General features: G+C 37.1%; 1 protein-coding gene across 2 annotated transcripts in view; it reads left to right on the top strand.

Moving 5' to 3' along the window:
- Positions 1-25,665, top strand: part of LOC123713967 (5-oxoprolinase) — a 34,490-nt gene that overhangs the window by 4,975 nt on the left and 3,850 nt on the right. For both annotated transcript variants that reach the window (XM_045667890.1, XM_045667888.1), the window contains exons 7-24: positions 484-591; positions 2,871-3,023; positions 4,017-4,156; positions 4,792-4,859; positions 6,483-6,616; positions 8,771-8,922; positions 9,237-9,382; positions 10,400-10,538; positions 11,485-11,617; positions 12,433-12,577; positions 13,763-13,910; positions 19,680-19,792; positions 20,461-20,633; positions 21,518-21,615; positions 22,204-22,314; positions 22,651-22,784; positions 23,363-23,474; positions 25,268-25,399. In XM_045667890.1, coding sequence (XP_045523846.1) covers positions 484-591; positions 2,871-3,023; positions 4,017-4,156; positions 4,792-4,859; positions 6,483-6,616; positions 8,771-8,922; positions 9,237-9,382; positions 10,400-10,538; positions 11,485-11,617; positions 12,433-12,577; positions 13,763-13,910; positions 19,680-19,792; positions 20,461-20,633; positions 21,518-21,615; positions 22,204-22,314; positions 22,651-22,784; positions 23,363-23,474; positions 25,268-25,399 — 2,339 coding nt within the window. The remainder of the gene's footprint in view (positions 1-483; positions 592-2,870; positions 3,024-4,016; positions 4,157-4,791; positions 4,860-6,482; positions 6,617-8,770; positions 8,923-9,236; positions 9,383-10,399; positions 10,539-11,484; positions 11,618-12,432; positions 12,578-13,762; positions 13,911-19,679; positions 19,793-20,460; positions 20,634-21,517; positions 21,616-22,203; positions 22,315-22,650; positions 22,785-23,362; positions 23,475-25,267; positions 25,400-25,665) is intronic.

The raw sequence follows: 25,665 nt of genomic DNA, 5'->3' as shown, positions 1-25,665 counted from the left end.
GTCTCCACTTCAAAAAGGCCCCGTAACAACCAACGGACTGGGCTATATATAGATGGCGCTTCGACCCCACTCGAGCAAAGTGCTCTACTCTCATTGGTCGTTTGTTTAATAACGATTACAATCTTATAAATTAGAAAAACGTAACTAATTTTAACTAAAATCACTAATTTGTTAACAGAAATATGTTTTAGGTTTTATAATATCGTAAAATCGCGTATTAAGTTAAATTAATATTAATGCAACGTGTTTAAATGATAAAGAGAATTTAATGTGTTATTGTACAATCAACAAGCAACTCGTTGAATGGCTTCCTCTGACATATATATATATATATAGCCTATGTTGATCAGGGATAATATGAGATGGTATTGGCGAAATTAAATTTCATCTTTATAACGTTAGTATAAAGTATAGTGATGTCGTAAAACTACACAAGAAGTTTTTAAATTAGTGTTATTTGAAAAACGTTATTTTGCGTTGCAGGTTTCGATATGGGCGGGACGTCTACGGACGTATCTCGTTACGCGGGTACGTTGGAACATGTACACGAAGCAACCACGGCCGGTGTGACCATACAGGCGCCGCAGTTAGGTGATTATTCATTTATTTGTTGATCAGTTGTTTTGGTTTATGGTCGGTTTTAAAGTCTGTGAAGTATGTGTATCTGTCGCAGCTAACTAGCTTAATTAGCCGTTCAGTAAAAATTGTTGAATGTGTCAACGTCATAAGAGAATACTTGAATGGTTGCTTTTCCAAAAGAAAATTTAAATTTTGTTTTGTTTGATAGATATTTTTTATGGATATAGAGAAGTAGGTAAATGGGAATCACGATTGAATTGATTAAGTAACATTTATTTGTACGCATAAATACATTTATGCCAATTTCTTTTCATCGCTCACTCAAGTAGGAGAGAGACAGATGTCGAACGCTGCCGAACGCGGAGGCCGATTGTGCCTCTTTGTCGCTCGTTCCGCGCTCTCGCTTGCACTTCAAGCCTTTAATGGAATGCCTCAGAGCGATGTTGTCATGAGTCATGTTTTTTCGTGCGTGCAGTCGGCTTCATCGAATTATAAGACGTTGTCACGTCAAAACCTAGCCACTACTAAATAAGGTTTAAAAGCGGGCAATCATCGTAGATTTGATTGTATCGCATATACAATCAAATCGCTATATTTGCAATGGTTGACTCTAATTAAAAACACAATACAATACAAATACCTTGGTACAAAGAAATCACAAAACCACCAAATATAACCTATTATGAAGCCAAGAAATATTTTATTTATTTATTTATTTACACTTCGTTACACTACAAAATAAAAATAAAAATTAACATAATTAAATCAAAAGGAGGGCAACTGGCGGCCTTATCGCTTACGAGCGATCTCTTCCAGGCAACCACTGTGAGTAAAGAAAAAAATAAATGTATTAAATAAGATAGGCAAGTAGTGCAAAATACATGTAATACACAGTTATTAAACAAAACTAAACAGGAATAAAATATTAAAGATACATTAAAGAGTAAAAAGACACATAAATCACGATAATTTAAGATAAGTCTCACGTCAGTTAGTAGTTAGTAAGAAAGTTCGGGATACGATGTGGACAGGTAATGTTTGTACAGAAGAAATTTAAAGGAAGATAAAGAAGGAGCTAAGCGAATAGGGACGGGAAGTGAATTCCATAGCCTAACTGCGGAGACCTTAAAGGAATCGCCAAGAAAGGAGGAGTTATGAGATGGGATTTCAAGGGTATAATTTTCGGAAGAGCGTAAGCTATAGTTATGGGCTCCCAAAAAATTGAAATCATATTTGAGATAGGAAGGAGTTTTAGGGTTGAACAGGATGGAATATAGGAGATGAAGAACATGAGCATCGCGTCGCTGACGAATTGGCAACCAGCCTAGCCGCTTACGGAACGCAGAGATATGATCGTACTTTCTTAGACCGAATATAAATCTGATACAGAAATTTTGGAGACGATTCAGTCTATTTAGCAATTCCTTGTTAAGATCGGAGGAGCAGGAATCGGCGTAGTCCAGTAAAGGCAGGAGGCATTTTGATGAGATATTCGATACTTAACGAGTCATTTGGCGTTTACTTCATTTTAGTTCAGCGTAACACTGTATCGTGTCATCTCACGAGATACACTAGAGCGGGCGGAGGGAGATGCGCGGATTAAATCATGATTTTTGTAAGCCCTATGCGAGCTCTTAACTTTACTTTGCTGGCCAACGCTTAGGCCATTCTTACGTTAGGGTGACCATGTGGCATAAAAAAGATGACACAATCTGTTCTTTAAAGGGACACCATATTGACAGTTTGGACTTTCAACGCTAAGTGGCAGAAAGTGGTTCGACTTCCGCTAAATTGAAATGAACTGTCAATAGTAATTTCATATGCACCTAGCTGTTTAATCAAATGCCTGATATCATTCAGGCTAGGTAAACGGTGCTGTTTAGTAAGGAGTCTAGGCTGTTTATTAAACGGCTAATTAAGCTAGTTATCTGCGACATGTTCACGCGTTTCTGGAGTGCGTAGTAGAAGTAACTAGATAAATAGTTTTGACATGTAATTGATGTTAACGTACTAACTAGCGGATGAATATCTTTTTCGGCAAACGAATTATAATTCGGTCCTCTCAGACTAGGAATCGAACCCAGATATTTTGGTTACCCATCAGAAAGCTCTACCAGTTAATCTGATTCACATCAGCGCCATCTGCTGGTCTGATTTGTGAATCTAAACCATCCAGGGCGCCATCCAAACGCATACAAAAAATAAGAGGAGTTCAGAGACATACACATGTACAGCAGAATTATATATATATATATATATATATATATATATATATTGTGATTTCCCCACAGATATAAACACAGTGGCTGCAGGTGGTGGATCAATGCTGTTCTTTAGGTCGGGGTTATTCGCAGCGGGTCCGGAGTCTGCGGGTGCGCATCCCGGACCGGCTTGTTATCGCAAGAATGGACCGCTCACAGTCACGGATGCCAATCTATTACTTGGTAAGGAAATATTATTTAGAGAATTTAAAAAAAAATCATACATTAGTTCCCGTGACAATTGAAATTAACTCAACTCCGGTACATCCGTCTCCATACTGTCAATAAAAATATAAAATTATCAAAAAAAACTTACACTTGTCAGAAGTGAAACTTCTTTGGCAAACTAACTTTTAAGTCTTTATATTTATACAAGTATAAAACTTTCGACTTCTGAGACTTACAGGGGGGGGGGGGAAGCAAGATATGTCAGGAATTCTTTGAATTTTAATACAAATTATACATTTTTGTTAAATTTATTTCTTCGATATTGACATTATTCGACGCGATTTCTAGTAAATATATAATAAATCTATAAGTAAAATATGCAATATAAGATCGCGTTTCAACATTATCTAAATATCTAGTAAAAATATGTCGTAGTATTGTTTTTTTGTTAACATAGCATTTATACATTTAAAGAAAACACTTTTTTACCGGATTGAAGCCATGTATATAATCTAATAAACGTCGGGAAAAATTAAATTTATGTAAAATAATTATAATACATAGCTTCAATCCAGTAAAAAAGTGTTTTCTTTAAATCTATTTTTGTTCTACTCTCGCTCAATGGCTATTTGCTTCATGCTACGTTCGCCCTTTCTCACTCTCTCTCAATCGGTCTCAATCGCTCTGTCTCATTTCTTCGGCATAAACGCTGCACATCTTCGTGACGTATTCGTTAAAAATTTACCCTCATGCGCCTAAAGAAGTTTCACTCCAAAAAAACATTAATCACTCTTCTAGAAGATTTCATAATGCATAGTCACCCTTATGCCCACGGTAATGTTTTTTTTTTATAAAATAGGGGGCAAACGGGCAGGAGGCTCACCTGATGTTATGTGATACCTCCGCCCATGGACACTCTCAATGCCAGAAGGCTCTCGAGTGCGTTGCTGGATTGTTAAGAATTTGTACGCTCTTTTTTTTGCCTAATTATGATTTTAAACTCTGTAGGCCGTCTTCTGCCAGAGTATTTTCCCAAGATCTTTGGAACCAATGAAGACGAGTCGTTGGATAAAGAGGCCACGACGAAAGCTTTTACGAACATGACGCATGACATCAATAACTTCTTAAGACAAGATGGCGGCAAAGAGGTACTTTTTTGCATTTTATTTCAGCAATGTCGGGTACATTCGGTGTCGGTGTAATCTAATTACTATCTAAACATTTCCTGATAATCCTAGCACTCGATGATATATATATATATATATAATAAAGTTGAACTATTATGAAATCATCGCCCTTATTGATTAAATAAAATGAACATACAAACATAATGCGTCCATGCGTCGGGTTGTCTCTCTCCCTAAAATATAGCGATTGGGCCGATGCCTGACCATGCGTCATACTCCTGAACGGGTGCTACTTGTGGTGACTGGTCGAACTTGAATTCGTGTATGCGGTGATGTTAGTTATTTCGACTACGTATTTGCGTGTTGTTCCCACAGCATGTAAGTGCGTGCTCCTATTTCACCATGCCTCCTGCTGATGTCATGTGGAACATGGTGTAATGGTTGCAGCTCCTTACAAACATTGTGCCTTACAAAAAACTTGGCGATCAATAAGAGTGGCGGAGAGTTTATTCTCTTCCGTTCTACGGCCTTGATTTGAGAACTGTCAGTAAATGTAAAATTAGAAGCATTTAATGTATTTTTCGTTTTTATTGACGTTCTAGAAATGATTACTACTATTACTATACGAATAAATTATTTTGAACTTTAATGAACAGATGAATATGGAGGAGGTGGCAATGGGCTTTCTGAATGTGGCTAACGAGGCCATGTGTAGACCAATTAGGTGAGTTAACAGGTTATTGGCGTTACTTATTTAGAAATACTAAATTTGTTTAATTAAAATATGTACTAAAACACTTTTACCACTGCTTAATATAAGTTAGGGTTACATTTATTTTTGTCTATATTTTTGAAGTTATACATCTTTTGGCGCGTTACGGAAAAATGATGAGAGTTAATTTTTAAGGTGTGCAAGCACACCGTCACAAAATACCGACACCCTGAAGTTAGCTATAGTCAACAATTTAGTTTTTTCTACAAAAGTAAAATATAATTGTTGTTATGTCATTTATGAATCCGTGATTTTTAGTTTGTTATTATTTTTTTGTATTACTTTAGATTAAGGTTCTATATTTTTTTATATAACATTTGGTTATGCAAATCTTGAACTATACTCATAATTTTTCTATTATTTAGTTTTTCTCTTACAAAGGTTGCTTGGACGAGATCGCTTGTTAGGAATAAGGCTGCCCGTTGCGTACCTTAGTTTTTTTATGTATTGTGTATTTCCTTTAATGTTAATAAATAAATAAAAATTTTGAAGATCATTGTCTTGTTACGCCTAAGAAGTATAAATTGTAAGGCGTGTACATAAGTAGACACGTTTTTTTTTCAATATTACGTAAAAAGGACTGTCTCTGCCAATATTAATAAACAAATTACAAAGGTGTCCGAAACAATTTTTTCTATTTTGTTTACTGTTTTATTTATTATGCTAAAAGTGATATCAAACAGTATAACTACTGTTTAGAATATTCAGATCAAATGTTAAATTAATGAAAATCATTAAAGTTTTTTTTATTATATCTATAGATTACTACACAGACTACTACTAAGTAGTCTGTGTATTAATTTAAATAACAGCCGTAGATTAAAATACTATGTTTTTGTTTTTTTTTTTAATTAAAATTTGCTTCGTCTAATAGAACATCTAACAGGAGTCCGACTACATAGTATCATCCCAACGACCTGTATACTCTATTTTTATATCTTAATGGATGGCACACTATGTTTCATGTCTTCAAGATTTTTTTGAAAACAATTGGGTAACTTCAAAAACTGAATTTTTAAACTTATGTTACACTATATGCCGGATATTTTGTATTACCTAATAAGTTAGAAATGTTTTTAAGTATTTTTTATAAGGTTGTCATGGCCTTTATATTAATAAGTTGACTGATATAAAGATAAAATCTAGGAAATAAGGAGCAAAGGATTTTTCTGCCTTTTTGACGTGAAACGTCTAATAAATCGTTGAACGCTGGCGTGCAGCCAGACAGCATGACTCATTGTCCCGTTACGCTCATTGTACGCATGCGCCGCATGTGTCTTTTCCACTCGAACATTAAATATGCAATTCGTCAATGTTTCGTTATGACATTGTCACGTTAAACTATAGTCCGTAAACCGATTTTACAGACAACCATTTTTTATTATTATTTTGTAGTTTGAATTGTTTATTTATATATGCCTATACAAGTTCTATAAAAACATTTTTTTGTAAAAGTACTACTAAACTCTATAACATGTTCTATTATGTGTTTGCCCCCAATGTTTAAAAATGTCTATTTGAATATAATTATTTTTAATTATATATAAAATATTCAATACATATTTTTATTGATAGAGCGCTAACAACCGCTCGTGGTTATGATGCGCGTTCGCACGCTCTGTCCTGTTTCGGAGGCGCTGGAGGTCAGCACGCATGCGCTGTCGCCAAACAACTCGGCATTACTACTGTGCTTGTCCATAAATACGCAGGTTCGTTTGAGAATAATCTATTTTGATCGCCAAATTGAAGTTTATGTTATAACAAGTGCCGACACAGATGGCGCTTCGCTTTGGCATCTTTAAGAGAAGATTTGTGTCTTTTTGAATAGTGTTACGAAGATGGGTCGACTGCAATGCTTCTAGATTTTTCCACTAGTTAGAAAACTTTTCAGCAGGCTGTAATATGATTTCTGACCATTTCAGGAGAGGGTTAATCACATATTAGAAAATTGTAATTTTCATAATGTTACCCTAGTTTTCGGGAAGCTGAAACCTTTTTTCAGAACATGTGTGGTAGAGTGGTGCAGTTTTCAGGCCTAGGTATAACCCTTTGATGAAGGAATATTCTAGACCAAACTTTCTAGGTGTGAGACAAGGACGAAATGATACGAGAGAGAGAGAGAGAAGATCAGAACTTTCTCGAAACTAGACTGAGCACTCTAGAACGCCGTACGACAAGGACAGAGCAACGTGCGAAAGAGACAAAGAGTGCGGACGTTCTAGAATTGTGCAATCGCTACTCAGTAGCAAGCCCGCCTAGAAAGTTCTCGAATATTGTTTAGAATTATTCCCAGGGATATATAAGCGAGCCGAAACGCGACTAGTCGCCTTTAGTTTTGAATGCGATAACACGAGAGGAACACCGAAGCGATAAAGTGCGAACAAAGTGAATACAAGTGATAAAGTACTGTGTGAAGTGTGCATAAGTGAAGTAATTAGTGACTGTGTTTTTTGTGTGTTATAAGTGCATCTCTGCAATTATTTTGTGCCCATAAATTCCTCATTGATTTTTCAAGAAATAAACCCTTGAATAAATCTACGGCATTTTCTATCCGATCCCCTAGCTCGTAACAATAGCAATAGCAAAGGGGCAGGACGCTCATAGGATGTTAAGTGATACCGCTGACCATGGACACTCAATGCCATAGGGATTGATGCCAGCCTTTTAAGAATTGGTACGTTAGCATTGGATCGGAAATGCTTAAGTGCGCGGCTGGTTCCATATAGTGCCGGCAGAAACTGCCTTAAAAACGTACCGCGTACTTTATGACTGACTATAAATTATAGATTTGTTTGTTATTTGTTAAATTACTTTTATTTATTATACATTGTTGTTTCTTTACATTATTTTTTGTGTTTTTCAACTGTAAATAGCCTGTGTATAGAGATTAGTTATTTTTAATTGTTGATGAATTGTTTTTATCAAAAATTTAAAGTTGTAACAGGAATACAGATCCTATAACAATATATAATGAATTCATTTTCCCCTGTACCTAAAGAAAATTGTCTTTTACATACCTTCTTACCTACTCTCATATACGGCTGCCAAACGTGGCTTACAACACAAAAATACACAAAGTAGTAGCATGCCAGAAAGCAATGAAAAAAGCTTACTAAAAATAAGAAAAATACATAAAATGAAAAGCGAAAAAATTTGACGAAAAACAAAAGTGATATATGCCTTACATTTTTTTCTGAAACAGAAGTCGCAATGGGCGAGGCATATAGCAAGATTCACAGATAAAAGGTGGACCCTAAAGATAACTGTATGGAAAGTACCAAGGGGTAGAAGGAGAAGAGGGCGCCCCAAAAAGAAGGTTTATAGAAGATTTAAAAGCGTTAGCAGGATGCGAATCGAGAAAGAAAGCCAAAGATATAGTTGGAAAAAGCTGGAGCAGGGCTTACCTGGGAATAAGCTCCGATTAATGGTACTGAAGGAAGCTAGGATATTGGGACAAGACATAAATGTATATAACAATAGTAAACTGTATATTCAACATTTGTAAATATGAAAATATAATTATTTTGTTATTGCCAACCATAATTACTATTGTTACGTAGATCTCAGTTCACTCTAGAATATTCCTTCATTAAAGGGGTAAACTGTACCAGTGGACTACACTTGTTCTGAAACTCTGGAAAAATGTTTCAACCTCCTAAAACCTAGAGTAACAATATGCAAATTACAATTTAATATCTGGTTGACCCTTTTCTGAAACGGTCAGAAACCACTTTTCAGCTGAAAAGATCTCAAACTGGTGGAAAACGACAAACACTTCAGTCAACAATCTTTGTAACACTATAAAGTTATGATAATAGAAAACTCATAAAAGCCGTAGATTTTAAATCCCATACACATTACAGGTATCCTATCAGCGTACGGCATGGCTTTAGCCGACGTGGTACAAGAAGCGCAGAACCCGTGTGCCCTGGTGTACGCTCCTAATAATTTCGCCGAGTTGGATAGACAGCTCGAAGTGTTAGCTGGTGTCTGTAAGAGCAAGTTAAAGGAACAGGTTAGTTTTTGGTTCAATTTTAGTTTCGAGTTTAAATTATGTTGTACACTATAAACCACACAACTTACCAGCATTGTTGGCCTAGCTAGAGCGTGCTAATATCATCCCTGAGATTGGCTGTGCAACGGTGAAAGCTTTGCTCTCCTAAGTCACAAAAGTCGACATGAGTCAGTCACAGGAGGCCGATCACCTACTTTCCTATTAGATTGACAAATGATTATGAAACAGATACAGACATTTTAAATTTACTTATTTAATAATGTTTTTATCGAAATATTAATTGGCACTCACTAAGGTAAGAAAAAAAATTCCAGGGTTTCAAGGACTCCCAAATAGTATTGGAGCCCTACTTGCATCTCCGGTACTCTGGTACAGACTGTGCTTTAATGGTATCCCCCAGCACCGGGGACTCCCCGCATACAACTAGACATGGGGACTTCTATACTTCGTTTATAAACAGGTGAGACCTGGAAAATGTCTTTAGCGAATATACATTATTATGATTAACGTAATACTTGCATATAAGTGTTATAGATATATACCTAGTCCAGCCATAAGTTCTGTTACAAATGAAAATACATTTTTTAATGAAGTCATGTACTATTATTAATATTTATATCTACATATTGTTACGAAGACGGGTCGACTGCATGTTTCTAGATTTTTCCACTAGTTAGAAAACTTTTCAGCAGGCTGTAATATGATTTCTGACCGTTTCAGGAGAGGGTCAATCACATATTAGAAAATTGTAATTTCCATAATGTTACCCTAGTTTTCAGGAAGCTGAAACATTTTTTCAGTCAGTTTCAGAACATGTGTAGTCGAGTGATGCTGTTTTCAGGAGACCCGTTTTCAGGCGTTTTCAGGCCTAGGTATACCCCTTTGATGAAGGAATATTCTAGACCAAACTTTCCAGGTGTGAGACAAGGAGGAAATGATACGAGAGAGAGAGAGAGAGAAGATCAGAACTTTCTCGAAACTAGAATGAGCACTCTAGAACGCCGTACGACAAGGACGGAGCAACATGCGAAAGAGACAAAGAGTGCGGACGTTCTAGAATTGCGCAATCGCTACTCAGTAGCAAGCGCCTAGAGTGTTCTCGAATATTGTTTAGAATTATTCCCAGGGATATATAAGCGAGCCGAAACGCGACTAGTTGCCTTTAGTTTGGAATGCGATAACAAGAGAGGAATACCGAAGCGATAAAATGCGAATAAAGCGATTAGAAGTGATAAAGTACTGTGTGAAGTGTGCATAAGTGAAGTAATTAGTGACTGTTTTTGTGCGTGTTATAAGTGCATTTCTGCAATTAATTTGTGCCCATAAATTCCTCATTGATTACCAAGAAATAAACCCTTGAATAAAGATTGGTCCCTGTAGCAGTGTGTTAATGCTGGCAACATTTCCTGGATTGTCCCACTTAAATATTCATGGTTCCCAAAATAGAGATTACATTTCGATAATTTTTAATTATTAGGTACAAGAAAGAATTTGGCTTCACTCTATCAGAGCGGGATGTTTTGGTGGATGATGTAAGAGTCCGTGGGATCGGTAGGAGTCAAGTTTTAGAAGAGAACGCGCCACCTAGCGGAAAAGGGGCACCACCGGTTGAGAAGGTAATAAAAAATTCACTGTCCAAACAAATTTTTTATACAAAATATTTTTTAATTAAATTGTCGTAAGATATGGGAGCAAAGTTCGTTAATATTGACACGAATTAAAAAAAATATTTATGTAACTTAGTTACCCACGTTAGTTATGTTACATATAGAGATATGTTTTAGAAGAAACTAAATGTTAACAGTCATTTTACATTTGAAAATAGCCAATAAATTGTAAAACGTTTTACTTCTCGTTTCCGATAATGTCCAATTACATAAAGATTGATTAATTATAACAAAAACTTACCATCAGCCATACAAAAATAGACAAATGTGATATTGATTATTATTATAATAAGAACTGATAAGATATTTATAATTGTTGGCAAAACTTGTGGTCTGAACACTGTCCCATTAAAGGCACCTTGCCTTTGAAATGTCATCACTCATCACCTTCCCCATGAAAACATTACACGGCAGTGATCTATAACTTCTAGGCGATTAAATAGTTTGATAGCCATGTCGCAACATTTTTTTGAACACTTTGTGATGCAGCCGACATCACTTATATTCTTTAAGTCCAGCGTCGCAACTAACTACCGCTAATTTTATGTTAAAAACCCTTGAAAGAAAACACTTTTTAACCGGATTGAAGTAATATTTTAGTATAAACTTATAATTATTTTACATAATTTTAATTTTCTCCGACGTTTCGCGTGCTTTACAGCGTGCGTGGTCACGGTGACTGATGACAAAAGGTGTTGAATGTCAAAAGTATCACAGCTGTAGAGAAAGTTGTGTTATCTGTATAGAGTTGGTATCGACTAAAAGATGACGGGTTATAAACCCTTGTTTTAAACGATTTAAGATATGAACTGCAAGTCGAGCGCTGTGTCTCCTGTCTGGAATTTTGGTTGCATTATAGAACTGTAAATTTTATGTAAATAATTTTCTCTTTCAGTCTGTGAAAGTTTACTTCGAAGGCGGCTATCAAGAGACTTCTGTGTATTTGTTGGAGAAGCTACAGCCGGGCCAGGAAGTCCTAGGTCCCGCGATCATTATGGACAGTCTGTCTACTATATTAGTCGAGCCCGGTATGTATGTCTTGTATACTGAAAATTAGTATTGTCTTTTGTTAACATAGCTTTTACACATTAAGAAAAACACTTTTTGAACGGATTGAAGCTATGTATTATTATTAAAAACTTATAATTATTTTACATAATTTTTAAATTTTAATTTTTTTCCGACGTTTCGCGTGCTTTTCAGCGTGCGTGATCACGGTGACTGAAACTTCAATCCGTTCAAAAAGTGTTTTTCTTAGTGAAAATTATTTTGTTTGTTTAGTGTACAATCTCTTGTTTAATTTGCGATTGTAATATTTTTGTGCAATTATTATATACAGTTGATTTATTTATTTATGTATTTACAAAAACGAAGGCAACTGGCCTCATTTGGAGCGGTCTCTTCCAGGCAACTACTTTGAAAAAATTAAATAAGGTGATCGTAAAAAATCCAAAGTTAAAAGAATCAAACATATGTCAACAATTAAAAGGACATATATATAGCATATAATATACCTTTTACAAAAAGAAATAAATCTGTGGAGTTACAATAGTTTTAGGTCTGGGCCTCAGATGTCTATGTCTGTTTCATAATAATTTGTCAATCTAATAGGCAAGCAGGTGATCAGCCTTCTGTGCTTAACACAAGCCATCGTGTACGGTCTAAGGTAAACCGGTTTCCTTACGATTTCTTTCACCTTTCGAGCGATTGTTACATGCACATAGAAGGTCCATTGGTGCCGGGGATTGAATGTACCACCTCAGGGTTCAGAGTCGCCCGTTGGCCGTAGGCCAACACTGCACCAAACTTCGTTCAACAATATATTTTTTTCTATTTTATTTAGACTGCCGAGCCATTATAACGAAATACGGGGACATCCGTATAACGATCGGGGAGGGCAAACGCAAGGTGGTGTCCAGGGACTGCGACTCGGTCCAATTGAGTATATTCTCACATAGATTCATGTCCATCGCTGAACAAATGGGGAGGTGAGTCTCCCTCCGCCCGCTCTAGTGATTATGAGACAAACGTATGCCTGAAGTTCTCGTGAGATGAGACGGTACAGTGTTTCGCGGAACTAAAACGAAGTAAACGCCAAATGCTTTTTTTTTAATTTGTATTGTATTGTTGTTTCTAATTAGAGTTATTGCAAATGTAGTCAAGGATCAATACTTATTTATTGTTTTTAATTCAAGCATCACACCCAAATCTACGATGAGTGGTTGTGGTGATCTTTTTTTTATATAAAACGGGCAGGAGGCTCGTCTGATGTTAAGTGATAACGCCGCCCATGGACACTCTCAATGACAGAGAGTTCGCTCGCGTTGCCGGCCTTTTAAAAATTGGTACGCTCTTTTCTTGAATCTCTTACTATCATCAGAAGAAATTGTTTAGGCCAAAACACATCGAAATCCAGATGGAGCGTTCCGATAAAAGACCTAGGTTTGGATAATTGACACTTTGAAATAAATTTTTCATTAGTTTTGATAATTTATGAATGTATTATTAATAAACCCTGCCCTGTGACTTAAAATCTGGTATTTTTTAAATGTATAAATTCATATTCATTGTTTTTTTTTTTCATGAAAATTGAACAAAAAAAAATTACATAATTCGATCTTAATTCCATACAGATTATATTATAACTCAATGGAACTACAACCTTTTTTAGGTCTGGGCCTCAGTTTCTGTTCCATGTAATATGCAAGTAGGTGATCAGCCTCTTGTGCTTGGCACGCCGTCCACTTTTTTCCTTCACCGTTCGAGCGAATGTTAAATGTGCACATAGTAAGAGAGTATTGGTGCACAGCCGGGGATCGAACCTACGACCAAGCCAACACTGCTCTGCTAATGATTTAATATATACTGTATATATTTAATAAAATACTCTTTTACTTAGTGTAATAAGAAAACAACAATAAAGATTGTATAAACTATGACTTGTGAAGGACGGGACTTAAATGTTTTTTATTCACGTTAAAAAGCATAAAAACTGCGCAGGCGCAATAGACGTTGCGAGAGCCAATCATGTGATAGTAGTTGCGCTGTTACGCTACGCCGGGACACAAATTGGCTCGGTTTTGGATGGACTAACTTCTATTTTCAGACTTAGGTCCGGTCATGTGTTTAAGAATTATTTTTTGTTCCTTGCTTATGAGGTTCTGGATTTACAGGGTGTTACAAAGGACCTCAATATCGGTTAATATAAAGGAGCGTTTAGATTTCTCCTGTGCTTTGTTCGGCCCCGACGGAGGCCTTGTGTCGAACGCGCCACATATTCCCGTCCATTTGGGAGCCATGCAGGAAACTGTACAATACCAGGTACCTATACAATTATCATAATGTACGAGATAACTAACTGTAATTAATGGATGAATAGGGTATTTTGTATGTGTATCAATTCTATAAAGATGTTAAACATTATAGTCGACGCATTATGAACTTAGGCTCCGGGTCAGAATTTGTCCTAGGCGCGACAGACAGCCCTCTGTGCAGAGGCTGTTTCAGCGCAGAGGAATCAGTCACCCACGTAGTCCTGGAATGCGAGGCTGTGACTAAACAACGTGTAGAAATCCTCGGAACAGTGAGGTCGCTCCGTGAAGCCTGCGAAGTGCCCGGGAGGCTTCTGTGCTTTTGGAAGGAGTTAGGCTGGCTTAGTTAGCCAGGACTTTACGCACAATGGACCTATTGGGCGTCTAAGTGCGGAAACAGAGTCCACACATACCGAGTCAGAATTGATATTTAGCTGTCTGTCTCGCTCGCACTTGCAGGTCTTATGGCGATGTGTAGTGATGTACTCAAGAATTGTGGAGGTGTATATCGATAACGGGATAGATACGATCGATATGCTAGATTATGATAAGAATTAATATAATTTCTTCATAACCATGATAGAAAATAAATTCTCCATTGTGCGAATTGCGTAACGAAGCGTTAGTAATGTTATGAGTGTCATAAGGAAAGCTAAAACCCTTACTCGTAACGACCAATCAGGAGTCAGAGTTCGTGCGCACGTTGCCTCATTCCTGTATGAGATGTCAATTCAGTATGAGACGGACGAAGAAGAACTGGCTAAAGAAACGGAATGGGTGCGACAAAAAACCAGAAAGAAAAGGAAACTAAACACCTCCCCTTCCCCCATGAAAGAAGTTACTTGTAATAAAGTAACCAAAGAAAAGCCTAAAAAAGAACCCCTTCCACCCCCGATTATTGTCGAAAATGTAATTGAATACCAATCATTCTACGATTCCTTACTGAATAAAGACTCGTTCACAGTAAAAATGCTTAGAAATGGATCGGTGAAGATTAACACCAATAGTGAAGCTACCTACAGAGTGATCACAAAACATTTTAAAGAAGAAGATACCTCGTGGTTCTCTTACGAAAACAAGCAGAGCAGGCCAATAAGAGTAATGGCAAAAAATCTCCATGCTTCTTGCAAGCCTGAAAGGATAGTTGAAGACCTTACTCGCCAAGGATTTAAAATTTTAGACGCAGCCGTCAAATATAGCTGGAAAACCAAAGAACCGCTTAACATGTTTATTCTGTCTTTCCACCATCAGGAAAACATAAAAAATATCTACGAAATAAAATCCATACTTGGCTGCAAAATTGATGTACAGCCACTGAAATCACCGAAATTGATTCCCCAATGCAAGAGGTGTCAGGCTTATGGGCATACACAGAAATACTGCTCCAAGGAGCCGAGGTGTGTGAAATGCACTGCAAAGCATCTCACAGTCGATTGTAACAAGCCACAAGACGCGAAACCGAAGTGTGTTCACTGTGGTGAGTCACATCCAGCTAATTACAGAGGCTGTGTAGTAGCAAAAGAATTACAGAAAATGAGAAATGTCTTAAAATCAAAATCAATGATAGAAACGGACAAATCGGTAAAACCAGCAAAATTAGTTTCCAAAACTGTTTCCTTTGCCCAGGTAACTAAAGGTCCTAAGACTCCATCCCCAACACAACAAAATGAGATAGCTAGCACAGGCATGGATGAAAAGATTAATACCATACTTTCATTATTGACATCCTTTGATGAAAGACTTAAAAAACTAGAAAGCGGCACCAAAATAGCTGCTCCCAAACGTCTTAAGCAATAATGGCTTTAAAAATAATGGCATGGAATGCTAATGGGCTTTTAAAACACCAAAGAGAATTTCAGATAATTCTTAAACATGAAAACATTGACATCTGCTTGGTATCGGAAACACATTTTACCAGGGAGTCATACATTCAATTTAAAGGATATAATGCCTACCATGCCCTTCACCCAAGTAATAAATCCAGTGGGGGAAGTACAGTTATAATAAAGGATAGCTTAAAACACCATGAGGTCTTTAAATATGAAAAAGAGCATATACAGGCTGTGGCTGTGAGCCTATCAATGAAGCGGTATCCATTAACAATATCATCTATTTACTGCCCACCAAGACATGCACTTAAGTACGACCAGTACAAAACCCTGCTAGAAAGTCTTGGAAATAGATTTGTGTTGGGAGGCGACTTCAATGCAAAACATACCTACTGGGGATCAAGATTAATATCGACCAAAGGAAAAGAACTGTTCAATGCTATGAAAAATTTGAGATGTGATGCAATTTCCACAGGAAGGCCCACATACTGGCCAACAGACAAGAATAAAATACCAGATCTTATAGATTTCTTCATATTTAGAGAAGTATCACCAAATGTTCTCCAAATAGAGGAAGCCTATGATATGAACTCAGATCACTCACCAATCTTACTCACAATTGGCGAAGACCCTATAAAGCGAAAACTGAATCCATCTCTCGTGAACACGCATACGGACTGGGACAGCTTCAAAATTTATCTTGTCAATATGGTAGACCTTAGAGTACCTTTAAAGACTGAGGAACAATTAGATTTAGAAGTCAATAGATTTACAAAGAACATCCAACAAGCTGCTTGGAGTAATACTCCAAAATTTAAGAAAAAGGTACAAAACAACTACTTCCCAGAAGAGATTAAAAATTTGATAAAGACAAAACGAACTCAAAGAAAAAGATGGCATTCCACAAGATGTCCAGAAGACAAAAAACATCTGAATAACCTCACTAAACAACTGAGGAGAGAGATTAAAATACATAAAGATACTTCAATAAAGAGATACCTAAACCAATTAACTTCTGATGGTTCCACCGATTACTCCATCTGGAAAGCGATAAGAAATATCAAAAAACCTACAACACATATTCCTCCCTTACGAGAGTCTAATGGGAATTGGGCTGCAAGTAACATACAAAAAGTTAAGAGGTTTGCTGATCATCTAGAAAATATATTTCAAATCGATGAAGAAGATTTACTTAACTTCGAAGAAATAACGTCAGAAGAGCTGAACATCCGTCTAGTCACACCAAAAGAGGTCTTAAGTGAAATTAAATGTCTAACTAAAAAGAAGGCACCAGGTTTTGATCTAAATACGGGTGAAGTCCTTCAGCATCTCCCCCGTAAAGCCGTAGTTAAATTGACAACCTTAATTAATGCCTCATTTCGACTTCAATATGTTCCCAATATGTGGAAAGTTGCGGAAGTTATAATGATTCCCAAGCCAGGAAAACCTCCACACGAAGTCACGTCTTACAGGCCAATCTCACTGTTACCTGTTATAGCAAAGCTATTTGAGAAAATCTTTCTCAAACGTCTTAACCCTATTATTGTCAAAAAGCAGCTCATACCAGATTACCAATTCGGTTTTAGAGAAAAACATTCTACCATAGAGCAAGTTCATAGAATCACAAATAATATTGAAAAAGCACTAGAAGAACAAAAAGTCTGCTCCACTGTTTTCTGGATGTAGCTCAAGCATTTGATAAAGTGTGGCATCGAGGACTTGTTCATAAATTAAGGAAATTACTGCCTCGTCAATTTTCAAATATCCTTGAGTCATATTTAACACAAAGAATGTTTAGAGTACGACAAGATGATGATTATTCAGAACTTAAAGAAATAAATGCTGGGGTGCCGCAAGGGAGTGTATTAGGTCCGGTCCTGTACCTCTTATACACATGCGATATTCCTGATCTAAAAGATAACGTTATCGCGACCTTTGCCGATGATACTGCTATCATGTCTACGGCGACTACTGAAAAGGAAGCGGTAGTAAAATTACAAAAAGCCATAAATATTGTTGGCTTGTGGACCAAAAAATGGCGGATAAAACTAAATCAGTCTAAATCAGTTCACATAAACTTTTCCAACAAAACATCAAATTACCTGCCAGTATATATTGATAACGTCAAAGTGCCGTTCCAAAATTCAGCTAAGTACCTAGGTATGACGCTAGACACCAAACTCCGATGGAAGGTCCATGTTAAAAAGAAACGCGAAGAGTTGGATCTCCGTTACTCTGAATTGTACTGGTTGCTCGGAAGGCATTCCACGTTATCAGTACAAAATAAATTATTGATCTACAAACAAGTCCTGACACCTGTATGGACTTATGGTTGCCAGCTGTGGGGCTGTACCAGTAATAGTAATATCCAAGTAATCCAACGATTCCAAAACAAAGTGCTCAGGGGAATAGTCAATGCTCCCTGGTACATTCGCAATTACGACCTCCATCGGGACCTTAATGTAGAGGACGTCACTACATTAATAAAAAAGGCTGCTGGAGCACACGAACATAGGCTCCACCATCACGTGAATGTCGAGGCTATTCAACTCCTTGATACCACTGACCTAGTGAGAAGATTGAAAAGTATAAAACCATTTGAACTAGTGAATTAGTGTTAGTGTACTTTAATATTAAGTGCTAAACAGTGAATGAAAAAATGAAAACACAAGAACAGAGTGTCTTCCCTTTAATAGAGACTATAAGTAGCGTTATTGGACACTTACTTATTACAATCCTTTTTAGTAAATTAGGTTAGACTTAAATTACTTATTAGTCTTAAATTAGGCTAGATTGTAATGTTCCATGATGTCGTAGTAAAGACACATGTATAAAAAAAAAATCTTGCCTCATTCCTACTGTCAGTGACCTTTATTGCCCGACAACTCATTTAATGCGTCGACTTTAGCTGCTAGCGGAGAAATATAAAAAAAAAACTGTGGGCGTCTCGGGACGTTCGACAGAAGTGATAACTTAAACTAATCTAAGTTGAATTGTTTAAATTTAAATTAACTTAAGAAAAAGGTATGTTTAATAAAAATTATAATCACCTTCAAAAACGGTGATAATTTGAGGGTATGTGCTCACTGTGAGCAATAAATGTCTAATGCACACAAAACACTGAGTAGAGAGAGGTGAAAGCGTTTGTCCGAATACGGCTAGCGCTAGTGAAAGGGAAGCTAGACAGACTGGCGCCGTAACGCGTTACGTAACGCAAACTCAAAAATTCAAGGGCGTAGAGCAGCCAAGAAAAACTAACGAGTAACTCTCCGCCATCTTTTTTTAATCGCTAAGCTTTGAGTCATACAAATTGTTAGAACTGGAGGCAAATCAATCCCGAGGATTAAGGGTTTTAACGCAGCGGTTTCTCCCATAAGAAGTTTTCACTTCATAAAGTTGTTTGCTCGGCTTCACGATATCGTGACTAACTAAACGATACTCCATCATCCATGTTTTACATCAAGATATGCCGCGTTGTGTGGTTTTTTGTATATTTATGTACTATATATATGTCGCAGATTCAACGCGATTAATAATTGAAAAATTGGTGTTACTACCGTCGTCCGACATTATAATACAGTCAGTGCGCACGTCCGGCGCAGGCGACGTTCGAAACTGAAGTGACTAAAGAATTCACTTACTTCCATGAAACAGTCGCGCCACTGACATTTGGTAGATCACACAGACTAGGCATTGTCAATTGTCAACGTTGACAGTCCACCTTACCATACCACACCGCATTCTACGACTAACTTCAGAGTGGCGGGAATTTTAAAATATTCATTCTCCGACATATAGTACCATATTTTAGCATTTTTTTTTGTTTTGGCAATTCATACATCTTTATTCGAATGAAGGAGATTGTATGATAAGGCTAGTATAATTAAATTTATCGTGAGTGTGAAGGAAATGTGTTCTAACGCGAATTTTGATAAATTTTCTATGTTTAGATGAAAGTCCGCGGTGACTCAATGAAGCCTGGCGACGTGTTTCTCGCGAATCACCCGAAGGCTGGGGGTTCACATCTCCCAGACTTGACTGTTATAACGCCTGTTTTCCACAAGTAAGATAACTTTTATATAAAGAATTACATGAAACAAAATATCCAACAAAGAAAATATAAGTATAACTTTTTTTTATTTGAGCAGGGGAGCAGCAGGGGTTTGTCAAATCTCCTCGTTCCTAAAAGTGACTTTTTTGCTTAAAAGGCTTGGCGTCTCTTGGGACCGGGTGACTAACGAACTACTCCGGAAATATCCTCATGATATTTATGAACAAGTTACTTCTTGTGCTGAGCAGTGTTGGCCTAGGGGCTTCAGCGTGCGACTCTCATCCCGGAGGTCGTAGGTTCGAACCCTGGCTGTGCACCAATGGATTTTTTTCTATGTGCGCATTTAACATTAGCTCGAACGGTGAAGGAAAACAGCGTGAGGAAACCGGCTGGCCTTAGACCTAAAAAGTCGACGGCATGCGTCAGGCACAGAAAGCTGATCAACTACTTGCCTATTCAATTTACAAATGATCATGAAACAGATACAGTTATCTGAGGCCAAGACTTAAAATTGTTTTTGTAGCGCCATTGATTTATTTGTTTTTTTCTTCGTGTGCTATTTATCTTTATGACATATTTGACATACCCTCATGCCATTCTCAAGGTCCAGAGCGCACCTGGCTAAAAGCATTACTTTGTGATATCTGAGTGTTAAAGCAAAATCATCTTTTCCGATACAGTTCGAAAAGACCGATATTCTTCGTGGCTTCCCGTGGCCATCACGCAGATATAGGGGGTTTGACTCCCGGTTCAATGCCTCCCCACTCCACCAGTCTCGCTCACGAGGGAGCAGCTTTCAAGTCCATGTTATTGGTCGACGGAGGGAAATTTAATGAAGAAGAGTTGGTCAGAGGTGAGTTGAACATCTATATCGTCAGAATTCATCAACTAAATAAAAAAAAATGTTTTAATAATAATAATAAAGCCACTTTAACATCATACTTTTGAAAAATTTCATATCAAATGGGTGTTAGTTTTGTTGTTGTACTCTTAGTCTACGTTAATTATTGTCATTTACGTTACTCCGTGTTCAGCAGTATGGACTTTTGGGTAAAGGCCACCTACCAAAGTTTTCATTTGGATCTGTTGTAAGCTTCCTCCAGCCAATTCTCCTCAGAAACCTTAACTTAGTCATCAGCCCAATGCCTTGGTGGTCTTCCCACGTTCTTTTTTCCTGGAGTCCCCGCCAGCGAGTGGCTTTGGCGGTCCTTCTTTTGTATGTACACCTTGCAATACGGCTTGCCTATTTCCATTTCACGGTGATCCTACTTCTCACCCTGATGGGGTCAATTTAGGCAATCGTTATTAAATACTACCTCTACGGTTCCTTGGTCATCGGGCCGCTTTAAATAATAGAAGATCTGTAGTTACTCTATATTAACCACTCGCGTACAACAATACAATAGAAACGAAATAATGAAATATTAATTGCTATGTAACGAATGAATGCAAAGTAGCAGTTGAAGAGAGTGCCTGCGTCTGGATATACTCTCGGGGCGTAACTCTGACGATTTAGGAAATCGCCACTCTTATAAAACTAAGAAAGCCAAGTGAAGCAAAATGTACAGCCTTGGCTCGTACATTACCCTCATATGAACTTTTTAGTTCAGAGCTACTAGTTCAAGAACAGATTCAGACTTGAGATACGAATTGCAGAGCAGGTCTTTTTGGATCACCAAAATACATACATATTGAATGAAATGGGAAAAAATGTATGTGATTTTTAATCTTTTTCAGAGCTGATGAAACCTGGGGAAGTACCAGGTTGTTCGGGTTCGAGGAACCTAACTGATAATTTATCTGATTTAAAGGCGCAGGTTGCTGCCAATCAGAGGGTATGTAATATTGATCTTTAGAGAGTTAGTTAGGTATGTAGGAGTATATCAGATTAGAATATAAATGTCATAAGTAATAAAGCAACTCACGATAATAACTTACATAACAATACATATAACCATACACATATCAGACATAACCGTACACATAACACACACAACGATCCACCCGATCGTACACATAACATACACATCGATCCTTATGACCGTACAAATAACGCACACAACAATACATATGACCATACACATAAAACACACAACGATACATATGACCATACACAGAAATCACACAACGATCCATATGGCCGTACACATATCAGCCACAACCGTACATAAAACACACACAACAATCCACACGACCCTACACATAACGATACATATGACCGTACACATAAAACACACAACGATACATATGACCTTACACATATCAGACACAACCCAACCCATAACACACACAACCGTACACATAACGCACACAATGATACATATGACCGTACACATAACGCACACAACCGTACACTTAACACACAAAACGATACACGATATTTTTGTCTGTATTCTTTTTTAAGCTAAATGTAAAACTTTCAGGGTATACAATTAGTCGGTGAGCTTATAGACGAATACACTCTTCCTGTGGTTCAGGCGTACATGGCGCACATACAGAAGAACGCTGAACTGGCAGTTAGGGATATGCTTAAGGTACACAACACTTCATTACACCTATTTAAATAACATTTCTTTGACGAATTTATATCATTATATTAGATAATTGCAGAAGTGAGCCTAGTGGCTTCAGCGTGCGTCTCTTATCATTAAGGTCGTAGAAAACATCGTAAGGAAACCGGCTTGCCCTAAAACCAAAACTTCCACGGAGTGTGTCAGGCACAGGAGGCTGATCACCTACTTGTCTGTTAGATTGACAAATCATGAAACAGATGCAGAAATCTGAGGGCCAGACCTAAAAGAGATTGTAGCTCCAATGATTTCATTTATTTTATATTATGTTTAGAAATTAAGTGCTAAGTTCAATTCCAGGAAATTGCTAGAAAATCTCTAAAAAACACGGGAACAAAAATATTGAAGGCCACCGAACACATGGATAATGGCAGTCCGATAGTACTCACGGTCACCCTTGATGAAGAAGAGGGTTCAGCTATTTGTGATTTTACGTAAGTTATTGTGACAGTATTGGCTATGTGGCTTCAGGACTGGATGGAGTGGACTTTCTATGAGCGCATTTAACATTCGAACTATCGTCAGATAACGGCTTGCCTTAAACCCAAAAGGTCAACGGCGTTTATCAGACACTTTATTGCCTATTATCAAAAAAATGGTTGTCTGTAAAATCAGTTCACGGACGATAATTTAACGTGACAATGTCATCACAAAATATTGATGAAATTATTGCATAATTAAGTCTCTCAATGGTAGAGAGATAGATGCGGCGCATGAGTACAATGAGCGTAATGGGACAATGACTCATGTCCCGTTACGCTCATTGTACGCATTTTTTTTGCGTACAGCCGGTGTTTGTCATTTATTTTTGCTAATCTTATCTAAGCTAATCAATGAATAAATAATGATGACCTGGAAGCTGTTCATTGGCAGTTTTAATTTGATTTATTGAAAATATTTTATGCAAATAGATCAGAATTCTTCTGGCTTTACGTCTAAGACATGGTTTTCTCACGATTCCTAAGATACATTCATAAAATTCCATTGGTTTATTGGGATTTCGTTTTTACAGCGGAACTGGTATAGAGGTTTGGGGTAACCTCAATGCCCCTAGAGCAATAACTCTGTCTGCTATCATCTACTGCTTGAGGTGTATGGTGGGACATGATGTACCTCTTAATCAGGTAATTAATTTTAATATATAAGTGAATTTTGTTAAATGACCGTTAATATATAAAGTCATTAGGAGAAATATCGTCACTCCATATTATTATTTTCTTATGTAGCCAAGTTCACATTTCAAGGATCGTCATGCTTGCTTAAATGTCATTGCTTGTGGCGGCGTCCATGCGTCGGGTTGTCTCTCTCCCTAAAATATAGCGATTGGGCCGATGCCTGACCATGCGTCATACTCCTGAACGGGTGCTACTTGTGGTGACTGGTCGAACTTGAATTCGTGTATGCGGTGATGCTAGTTATTTCGACTATGTATTTGCGTGTTGTTCCCACGAGAATGTAAGTGCGTGCTCCTATTTCACCATGCCTCCTGCTGATGTCATGTGGAACATGGTGTTATGGTTACAACTCCTTACAAACGTTGTGTAATACAAAAAAAAACTTGGCGATTTAAAAGAATGGCGGAGAGTTTATTGCCATTTCTTCTCTTCCGTTCTACGCCCTTCATTTGAGAACTGGCAGTAAATGTAAAATTAGCATTTAATTCAGACGTTCAGAAGTGTACATTGTGTTACCTATATGAATAAAAGATTTTTGACTTGACTTGGACATCGTCTTAGCGGGCTTAGTGGGAGTCATGTGGGTCATGTACGAACACAGAAGACAAGATTGGTTCCTTCTATTAACAGAATAACACTTTTGCTTCAATTATAACGAGCAGAGGGTTCAGGGCACCGATCTCACTTTTAACCACAAATAACAGACCCTACTCGGTCCAACGTCATCACCACAAAGTTCCATTGAATACTTAATCAGAACTACTCTGCGTTCTCTGAACGCACTGTCCAAAGTCAAGATGGCGCGTCGACACCGCTCGATGCATTTGCTCGGCTCTGATTGGTCGTAACCTAAAGAGTACATACATATATTCTTATCATGTAATACCAAATGTCAGTAATAAAGAGAAAAGAGTATGGGAAACACTCAATAAAACAGTTATAAATTTATGATGTAGTAATAATGAATATAATTGACAAAAATGTAAAATTAACCCGAGCGAAACAATGAAGTGTCTAAAGGCAACACCAATTACACAGGGAATCGCTTTATGGTTAGGGCGGCGGGTAAGTTTAACAATTTAACTGTTGATATAGACCTTTTCGGCTCAAATGTGGTGTCGGCAAGGAGAGCTCTGACATCTGAGTGGAATAAATAGTGGATCTTACTCAAAGTCAAAATAACTTTATTCAAATAAGGGTAACAATTACGCTTATGAACGTCAAAACAAAATATATTAAGTTGATTCTGAATTTACATTTACTACCAGTTCGCCAGTCAAGGGCGCAGAGCGGGCGAGAAGAACTGGCAAGAAACTCTTTGCCACTCTTTTTAATCGCCAAGTATTGAGTCAAATTTATAAAAACCTTTATTAAGCATAACTTCAACTAATTTAGTTTATTAATTTCTTTGATAGATATTGATGGTTGAATTAAAATGATTCGATTATTGACAATCCAGTTTATAATTAAGTACTTAATTATGTGTAAAAAAAGTTATGGCGTAAAAAGAACTTTATATTCAGTAAATAAATCTTCCTAAAAAAATCTACTCTCATAATTTTTCCCTAACATGCCAAAAAAAGTATAACTTCAAAACAAAAATGTTAACTATGCTAACTTCAGGGTGTCGGTTATTTGAGACGGTGTGCGCGCGCGTCTTAATTAAAATATCAATATGTGTATAATGATGTATATAATGCATGTTAAAAATAACAGTTGACTGTGATGTATTTATCCTTAAGGGTTGTCTGAATCCTGTGAAAGTGATAATTCCGGCAAACTCAATTCTCGACCCTTCGGAGGAAGCGGCTGTCGTGGGCGGAAACGTGCTGACGTCGCAACGGGTCGTCGATGTTGTGTTGAAGGCTTTTCAGGTTAGTATTTTAATAATTTGAAAAAATTAAGTCGAAGTTAAATACCCGGTAATATCATTGACCCATATTATACATGCAGAGTGTGGACCAATTTCCCAAAAATACGGATGAACTTTCGCGTGTTCTGTAATTTGGATTATACCTAATCTACTGTACATTTAGTTTTCAGAAAGTTGTGGACAGACATACATTTAATTTTAAGAAGTCTAAATATATCTATATATACCTTAATTGTATATAAAAATTGTTTTAAAAAATATATAAAT

The sequence above is a fragment of the Pieris brassicae genome, chromosome 9 (assembly GCF_905147105.1).
Source record: "Pieris brassicae chromosome 9, ilPieBrab1.1, whole genome shotgun sequence".
Lineage (NCBI taxonomy): Eukaryota > Metazoa > Arthropoda > Insecta > Lepidoptera > Pieridae > Pieris > Pieris brassicae.
This window is presented reverse-complemented; position numbering and strand designations above follow the sequence as displayed.